Raw genomic sequence first — 9,621 nt, forward strand, 5'->3', positions numbered from 1 at the left:
GGAGAGTCGGTCTCTCTCGCACTCATGGGCTCTCCGTGAGGGTGTGAGAGAGACAGAGCGACAAGCCGATCTGCCCCTACTGCCCCCCCGGCTCCAGCCGCACCGGCCGAGCAGCAAGCCGCAAAAAAAGGCGCCTTGTTTGAACAAAGTTGGGAGCGACGGGGCGAGACATGTCGACGGGAGGGCACATGCGCCCGGCACACCTTGCCGCCCGGCCGGCAATGACTCACGGCACTCGGACTTCCCTCCGTAATCGCAGCCGGCTGCCCCGCCGGTTTGTCGCTCTGTCTCCCTCGCACCCGTACGTAGAGTCGCACACGGGTGCGAGAGAGACAGAGCGACTCTTCGCGCGGCAGGTGCGCTGTGCGCAGCGAGATGCAAACGGTGGTGCACGCGACAGGTGCTGCTGCAGGTGCTGCTGCAGGTGCTGCAGGTGCGAGGCGCGAGGCGGCCGGCAGGTGCCCGCAGCTGCAGTGCGTCACCGGCGCCCCCGCGAGGGCCCCGCTTTGCCATTTAGCAGACTGATTCCGAGAGCTCTATCTCTCTCGCGGCCGCACGGCCACACGGCGCGGCCCATGAGTGCGAGAGGGGCAGAGCGGCGAGCTCCTGGAATCAGTCTGCAGGCCCGGCTCGGCTTTCCCACGCGGCGCACCGAGCGTGTCGGGGGGTGGGGGTGGAGCCAATCCAGGCTGGGGGTGCTTGTCAACTCGTGCTCTCCTCGTGCTCGCAATGGAGACGTCGCGGCCGCGCACTCGGCGTGACACGGCCTCAGCGGCGAGTCTGCTCAAGAGGCGCCGGCCGAGGACTTCCCCAGTTCAAGTTCTCTGGAAAGGGAGAAAGGAGACACGGCGGTGTCGGCCGAGACGGCAGTCCACTGGCTGAGTGCACGCGGCAAGCCGCTGCGGCAAGGCAAGTCGTCTGGCAAGAAGACACCCCACTTGGCCTTCACCACCCTTCGCCGCATCGCGCCGCATCGCGCCGCATCGCGCCGCATCGCGCCGCATCGCGCCTGGGGCCCCCAAGGACCGGCGGACTGACTGCGCGCACCCCAGAGACGACGAGGCTCGCTGCGCAGCGCGATTCAGAAAGAGCGATTTCGTCGCTCTGTCTCTGTCGCACTCGTGGAGCACTCCGTAAGGCCGAGAGAGACAGAGTGACAACACGGCAGGGCTTGGACCCAGTCGTCCCCCAGGGCTGCGCTCCCGGCCGGCCGGCGTTTTGGCCGTTTTGGCACCTGCCACTCGCGGCAGGAAGGAAGCGTCGTGCAAGGCGAAGGAGACGTCCAAATTGGAGGCGGCGGGTGTCGGCCGCGCCGGCCACGCCGCCACGCCACAGACACGCACGCCACGCGCTGCCTGGCGGTAATGATGACGCAGGCCCAGAATCTCACAAAAACAAATTAAATTGGTGCAGCATGGGGCGGGAGTCGAACCCGGGCCGGCAGAAATTCACGTCACAGCGCTAGCTCTAATATAGCTGCCCAGCGACTCGAAACAAATTTGATACTTTTGCATGTCTGCTAATTTGAGATTGTGACTCCCGAATTAAAGACGCCATAAAATGTTTACTGCCGGAGCGGCCGCAGCAGTGCGCGGCCGCCTTCACATCCACCGCCGGCAAAATAAATAAATAAATGAATGAATAAATGAAAAGGAGACAGAGATAAAAGGGAGACGTCCGTTACCCATTCGTGTTGCCCTTACTCTGAACCAGTTCAATCGACCTCACTCGCTGGAAATGAATAGGCAGCGAGCGCACTTTGATAAAAAGCAAAAAAGGAAAAGCTGAAAAAACGGAGCTACGCGCGCACGGTTGGCACAGGGTTGGCACTGCAGCCGTTTGAGAGCCCTCGCCGCTAATTGTCGGACGGGTCTCGCGGGCGGTGTGCTGGCCTCAGCGCGAAGCCGCGGTGGACGCGGCGGACGGCGCCAATAGACCTCCACTCCAGAATGGCCCGGCACGCCCGGCACAATGGGCTCAAGCGGTTCGAAAACGACAACGCCAGCGAAGTGGGGCCGCTAGAAAAAAACCTGCCGGCGTCGAGTGTCGGCGCCTTTGGCGGCTACCTGGCCTAGCCGACGAGCGACGCGAGGGACCCCGCTCATCAAGGCTGCAGTGACCTCAACGCGCGGTCGCACGGCACCCGCTGATGCACTTTTAATTTTCAATTTGCCACCCGCTCCGGGCGCGCGATGGCGGCAGCCTTGGGCTGCACCACGCCCTCGTCGACGCCCCCGTCGACGCCCACCTCGCGGGGGCTGCGTCCGGTGGCGGACTCCCCGCCCACGCACCGGGCCGATGACTTCGCACCACCGCGTCGCGGTAGCACCGTTTGAAAGCCGCGGCGGGCAACCTTCGGCACCGGGACGGGCCTCGCGTGCCAACGCCTCAGCGTGCATTGCGTCCTTTACAAAAACTTTTCGGGCCGATGTTAGGTGCATCCGATTTCGTGGCGGGCGGGCACGGACCAAGTCGAACCAATCTGCAAGGCCAGGTCAGTGTCGCGTTCCGTCTGCGCCTGCCCGCTGGCTAGACCTTCCTCTTGAACTGGCTATAGTCGGACGCCCCTAACGGCGATGCGCAGGAGCAGCTGCTCTGGCCGCGGCAATGCGCGCCAGGTTTGGCGGCACGCGGGCGGCCGCGCCGCGCTAGCCGCGCTCAGCACTTCTCGGCGCGGGCCGCGACGAGTAACCACAACAAATCAGGCCAGAAAACGCCCCCGATGCGACAATTCCCCTGAAACGGCAAACATTAAACACGGTGCCAGTCGGTCGGCGGGGCCCGGCAGGGCCCGGCAGGGGGGCGGTCTGGTTGCATCGCGCGATTAGCTGCCAGTCGACGATAGATTCTGGTCGCATTACAAGCCGCCCGGCCCGGCCCGCTGCTCGCCGGACTCGTATAAGACGCGCGCGGGGCGGTCGGCCCACCGTCGCGAGTGCGTGCCCCTTGGATTACCCTCATCGTCGTCGTCACCGTCATCATGGCGCCCGAGCGGGGCGGCATCTGCTGGAAGCGCGTCCTCATCCTGTCCCTCCTGCTCCTGGACACCCTCCACCCTGTAAGTGGACTTGGCCCCGCCGACAGGGAGGGACTTGGCGGCACCGGCAGGGAAGGACTAGGCTGCGCCCCTGGAGGAAGAATGTGAAATGTGTGCGTCGAGAACACCGGCACAGTGAAAAGTGAAGTGTCCGTATACTATTCGAGTCGCCCTCTGTCCGGCGTCTAAAAACTACGAACGATTTCAAACTTTGTTTCTATCTATTTTCAAGCAACTAGAACCAAAGCAAAGAGTGTGCTGTTTTTTAGCAAATAGACACTTCCACCGAGCACCGAGTGAAGAAGAAGAATAACAAAAGCTGGAAAGAGTCCATAAAATTTGTTAATTTGATAATGATATAGGTTTATTTGGGTTCTAAAAATTGATAAAAACCAAACAAAGTCGAGCTCCATGATTTCAAACCGTCAAAACCTTCAAATAAGACGATTTTGGGAAAGGGTTCCGGTGATTTTTCTTCAGTTATTCTGTTTTTCTTCTTGCTCTTCACTCGGCATTCAAGCTGAAGTGTACGTACCAGGGAGTGCATAAAACGTCGAGTGCGAGAGTTAAAGGAAGTCGCCTGCCGGTAACAAGTTCCCATGAGTCAGGGACCTAGTGTAGGCCTGGTATCTCAGATACAGAAAGAACGACAAAAATGGAAAAAGGGGCGGGAAGGGGTGGTAAAGTACTATGTTTACGGGGGGGTCCCGATCATTTTGGGTGGCGAGCAGTAAAAAGATGAAAACTACACTGGTAAAACAAAGGCATAAAAATTACGCCCTTTAGGGCATAAATACTCTTTTACGCCCTTGCAAGGGCATAAATCGTTTCATGCACTTGGGAAGGGCGTAAATGGTATAGGAATTTCAAGCAAAATTTTAATGCCCTTCCCAAAGGCATTAACGATTTATGCCCTTTAAGGGCGTAAATCGTTTACGCCCTTAAAGGGCATAATTTTTATGCCTTTGTTTCACCAGTGTACTGCCCTACCCTTTCAAATATTTATTTTTTAATACACTGTAAAAATAAAGGTATAAAAGCTACAAAAATGTATCTCTGAAAAATAAACAAGGTTGCTGCAACGACCGTTAAATTACGCATATTCTTCGTAGTTTAGGATAAATCATTAAGAATCTTTGTAGATTTGTAAATAAACCGTCGGCAACATTTTTTTTCAGAGGTACTTTTGTTAAATCCCAATAAATTTCTTACAGCGAATAATATGACATAATTTTAAAGGAAAACTGTTACAATCACTCTTTGAATATTCTTTCCAGGCTTAAATTGCAGCGCAAAATTAGTTCCTTCATGTTGCAGGTCCTTTGCAAGCCAGCACCAGCATCACTGGGGGCAGCATTCACCGCAAACGTAAATCACGTCAGCAACACCAACAGCTCCAACAATGCGAACGGCGTAGTCAGCGGAAATATCCAGTCGACGATGACGACCGGGTCCGGCAGCGGCTCTCTAAGCAACCTCTACGCTCAGTTAAGCACTTTCATCGCAAGCCTACTCAACTCGATCGCGACGTACTTCAACGGCGTCAACGACGACGCGGGCGTAAACACGGTGACGTTCCACGTCAACGCCACCGGCCAGCAACCAAGCTCCGGGTCTACGGCCTCATCAACGACAACAGAATCTTCAACTACAACAACTAAATCATCAACAACTACTGCTTCTACGTCATCGACAACTGACTCATCAATCGCTTCGGCTGTAGGCGCTACGTCAAGGACGCAATCAAGCGGGACGACAACCGCCACAGCAACGTCACCCTCAGGCACGTCAACGTATACAGCCAGTTCACCAACCAGCAGAACCGCAGGAAATAGGTCGCCATCAAGGTAAGTAACCAAATAGAATATGAATGAAAACAAAATAAATAAAACTAACTAAATATTAAAAAATTTGATTACAGCCAAACGGCCGAGTCATCACAGTCGGCCTCAAACACGAGAAGTGGCGTCGATGCAGACGGTGACACATTTGCCAGTGCAAATGTATCAGTGCCCGGAGCTAGCGCCAGCGCAAACACAGGCACGGCAAATGGTTCAACATCCAACAGCTCCGCCCACACATCAGGTTCCGCATCAAGCGCTGAGTCAACAAGCACTGAACCAGATTCAACTTCTACAGAAACCCCAAACACCACAGCTTCCTCGACCACCGCCTCAACCACGACCGGTGGCAGTTCCTCATCGACAAGTACGTCAGCTTCTTCGTCAACTGCGGCATCCTCAAGCTCGTCGACCAGCACTTCAAGTAGCAGCGATACAACTAGTACCTCCTCCGGTTACACATCAACAACCGCTGCAAACGACTCTTCTTCGACGACCACGACGTCAACCACGACCGCAAATCCATCATCGACGACATCAACTTCCACCACAACTGAGTCGCCCACAACAACCACACCTTCCTCGACCACCGCCTCAACCACGACCGGTGGCAGTTCCTCATCGACAAGTTCGTCAGCTTCTTCGTCAACTGCGGCATCCTCAAGCTCGTCGACCAGCACTTCAAGTAGCAGCGATACCACTAGTACCTCCTCCGGTTACACATCAACAACCGCTGCAAACGACTCTTCTTCGACGACCACGACGTCAACCACGACCGCAAATCCATCATCGACGACATCAACTTCCACCACAACTGAGTCGCCCACAACAACCGAACCCTCCTCGACCACCGCCTCAACCACGACCGGGGGCAGTTCCTCATCGACAAGTTCGTCAGCTTCTTCGTCAACTGCGGCATCCTCAAGCTCGTCGACCAGCACTTCAAGTAGCAGCGATACCACTAGTACCTCCTCCGGTTACACATCAACAACCGCTGCAGACGACTCTTCTTCGACGACCACGACGTCAACCACGACCGCAAATCCATCATCGACGACATCAACTTCCACCACAACTGAGTCGCCCACAACAACCGAACCTTCCTCGACCACCGCCTCAACCACGACCGGTGGCAGTTCCTCATCGACAAGTTCGTCAGCTTCTTCGTCAACTGCGGCATCCTCAAGCTCGTCGACCAGCACTTCAAGTAGCAGCGATACCACTAGTACCTCCTCCGGTTACACATCAACAACCGCTGCAGACGACTCTTCTTCGACGACCACGACGTCAACCACGACCGCAAATCCATCATCGACGACATCAACTTCCACCACAACTGAGTCGCCCACAACAACCGAACCTTCCTCGACCACCGCCTCAACCACGCCTGGTGGCAGTTCCTCATCGACAAGTTCGTCAGCTTCTTCGTCAACTGCGGCATCCTCAAGCTCGTCGACCAGCACTTCAAGTAGCAGCGATACCACTAGTACCTCCTCCGGTTACACATCAACAACCGCTGCAGACGACTCTTCTTCGACGACCACGACGTCAACCACGACCGCAAATCCATCATCGACGACATCAACTTCCACCACAACTGAGTCGCCCACAACAACCGAACCTTCCTCGACCACCGCCTCAACCACGACCGGGGGCAGTGCCTCATCGACAAGTTCGTCAGCTTCTTCGTCAACTGCGGCATCCTCAAGCTCGTCGACCAGCACTTCAAGTAGCAGCGATACCACTAGTACCTCCTCCGGTTACACATCAACAACCGCTGCAGACGACTCTTCTTCGACGACCACGACGTCAACTACGACCGCAAATCCATCATCGACGACATCAACTTCCACCACAACTGAGTCGCCCACAACAACCGAACCTTCCTCGACCACCGCCTCAACCACGACCGGTGGCAGTTCCTCATCGACAAGTTCGTCAGCTTCTTCGTCAACTGCGGCATCCTCAAGCTCGTCGACCAGCACATCAAGTAGCAGCGATACCACTAGTACCTCCTCCGGTTACACATCAACAACCGCTGCAAACGACTCTTCTTCGACGACCACGACGTCAACCACGACCGCAAATCCAATATCGACGACATCAACTTCCACCACAACTGAGTCGCCCACAACAACCACACCTTCCTCGACCACCGCCTCAACCACGACCGGTGGCAGTTCCTCATCGACAAGTTCGTCAGCTTCTTCGTCAACTGCGGCATCCTCAAGCTCGTCGACCAGCACTTCAAGTAGCAGCGATACCACTAGTACCTCCTCCGGTTACACATCAACAACCGCTGCAAACGACTCTTCTTCGACGACCACGACGTCAACCACGACCGCAAATCCATCATCGACGACATCAACTTCCACCACAACTGAGTCGCCCACAACAACCGAACCTTCCTCGACCACCGCCTCAACCACGACCGGGGGCAGTTCCTCATCGACAAGTTCGTCAGCTTCTTCGTCAACTGCGGCATCCTCAAGCACGTCGACCAGCACTTCAAGTAGCAGCGATACCACTAGTACCTCCTCCGGTTACACATCAACAACCGCTGCAGACGACTCTTCTTCGACGACCACGACGTCAACCACGACCGCAAATCCATCATCGACGACATCAACTTCCACCACAACTGAGTCGCCCACAACAACCACACCTTCCTCGACCACCGCCTCAACCACGACCGGGGGCAGTTCCTCATCGACAAGTTCGTCAGCTTCTTCGTCAACTGCGGCATCCTCAAGCTCGTCGACCAGCACTTCAAGTAGCAGCGATACCACTAGTACCTCCTCCGGCTACACATCAACAACCGCTGCAGACGACTCTTCTTCGACGACCACGACGTCAACCACGACCGCAAATCCATCATCGACGACATCAACTTCCACCACAACTGAGTCGCCCACAACAACCACACCTTTCTCGACCACCGCCTCAACCACGACCGGTGGCAGTTCCTCATCGACAAGTTCGTCAGCTTCTTCGTCAACTGCGGCATCCTCAAGCTCGTCGACCAGCACTTCAAGTAGCAGCGATACCACTAGTACCTCCTCCGGTTACACATCAACAACCGCTGCAAACGACTCTTCTTCGACGACCACGACGTCAACCACGACCGCAAATCCATCATCGACGACATCAACTTCCACCACAACTGAGTCGCCCACAACAACCGAACCTTCCTCGACCACCGCCTCAACCACGACCGGTGGCAGTTCCTCATCGACAAGTTCGTCAGCTTCTTCGTCAACTGCGGCATCCTCAAGCTCGTCGACCAGCACTTCAAGTAGCAGCGATACCACTAGTACCTCCTCCGGTTACACATCAACAACCGCTGCAGACGACTCTTCTTCGACGACCACGACGTCAACCACGACCGCAAATCCATCATCGACGACATCAACTTCCACCACAACTGAGTCGCCCACAACAACCGAACCTTCCTCGACCACCGCCTCAACCACGACCGGTGGCAGTTCCTCATCGACAAGTACGTCAGCTTCTTCGTCAACCTCAACATCTTCATCTTCCTCTTCGACCACGTCTAATTCTTCGGCAACCGCTTCAACCTCTGGCTCATCAACTACAGGGTAAGTTTTTTTGCTTGTCTAGAAGTTAAGTTTTTATTTCTGGTTGCTTTTTCGTTTTATTGTTCACTTTTATATATCATGTCTTCAGGCGCACCACGACTGCAGCTTCTACAACGACTGAAGACGATACCCATGACTCAGACTGTGAGGTCGTCTCCGTCACCGACCATCCTCATACTGGCGATCTGACTAATATTGATACCCTGAGGGCCATTCTTTTCAAAGAATTTTTGAAAAGCGTCAAATGTTCTTGTAAGAGCAGGCGAAGAAGGACTACACCCTCCGCCTAGTTATAAATCTCATTTTGTTATTTTGTTTTAGTTTTTGTTGTTAGGTTTCCTGTTTTAAATTTTGTTTGTTTATGTTTTGAATATTTGAAACCGGTTTATCTCCTTGATGATGTTGGTTGCGATGTTGATCAAATTGAAATAAACACTAGTGAAATAACTTTTTTTCATTTGTTCCTTTTGTTGTTAGTTTCACGCTACAAAGAAATGCCGCTTGGCGTAGTAGGTCCTTGTCCGGAAATAGCCCTTCACGCAGAATGTGAGACAAAATTTACTCTTTGGCGGCCAAGATGGGTTGTTGAGAAAAGGAAACAAACGCCAGATTCCTGTGGCATGCGCGCCTGCGGGAGGGCTTCAAGTTGCGCGAGCGTCGCTATATGGTTCCTCGAATCGGCGCCCTCGCATTTTCACGAGATCGGCGCCGCGCTCGGCCTGCCGCTGGCCTGCCCGCTTGCCGGAAATTCCAGTCGGCACGATGCGTTGGCCGGCATACCTGCCCTGCACCTTTCTTGGTGGTTTTCGGACTCAAGGATGTATCCGTGTCTTGGCCGCTCCTAGCAGCATTTGGAGATTTTGGAGCAGTTAGGTCGTTAGGCGCGACTCGCTGCTTCCACCGTGTCGCTTACGGTACCCGTTGCACCGCACTAGGACTTGCGTTGGTGTGAGTGACGTCTCGCCCGCTTCGCGCCGAACAGCGCCACTGCGCTTCTCATCTGTGGTCAGCTGGCTCGAATGAAAGGCGTGATGAGAAAGGGCCTTGCTAGTAGAGCGCTTGGACTCGGTTTTACAGAAGTTCTTGTAAGGCTGCTAGTAGGAACCCCCAACTTGAAACTTGTACGAAACCGTGATGGTGATAT

General features: G+C 54.8%; 1 protein-coding gene across 1 annotated transcript; it reads left to right on the top strand.

Annotated features, from left to right (window-relative positions):
* The first annotated feature begins 2,834 nt into the window (after window positions 1-2,834).
* LOC117650462 (serine-rich adhesin for platelets-like) lies at window positions 2,835-8,929 on the top strand. The gene is made up of 4 exons (XM_034393917.1): window positions 2,835-3,058; window positions 4,355-4,884; window positions 4,959-8,477; window positions 8,566-8,929. The coding sequence occupies exons 1-4, from the start codon at window positions 2,981-2,983 to the stop codon at window positions 8,765-8,767; spliced, it is 4,329 nt and encodes a 1,442-aa protein (XP_034249808.1). The 5' UTR covers window positions 2,835-2,980; the 3' UTR covers window positions 8,768-8,929.
* Window positions 8,930-9,621: the final 692 nt, after the last annotated feature.

This window comes from Thrips palmi, unplaced genomic scaffold (genome assembly GCF_012932325.1).
Source record: "Thrips palmi isolate BJ-2018 unplaced genomic scaffold, TpBJ-2018v1 HiC_scaffold_5, whole genome shotgun sequence".
NCBI classification, from domain to species: domain Eukaryota; kingdom Metazoa; phylum Arthropoda; class Insecta; order Thysanoptera; family Thripidae; genus Thrips; species Thrips palmi.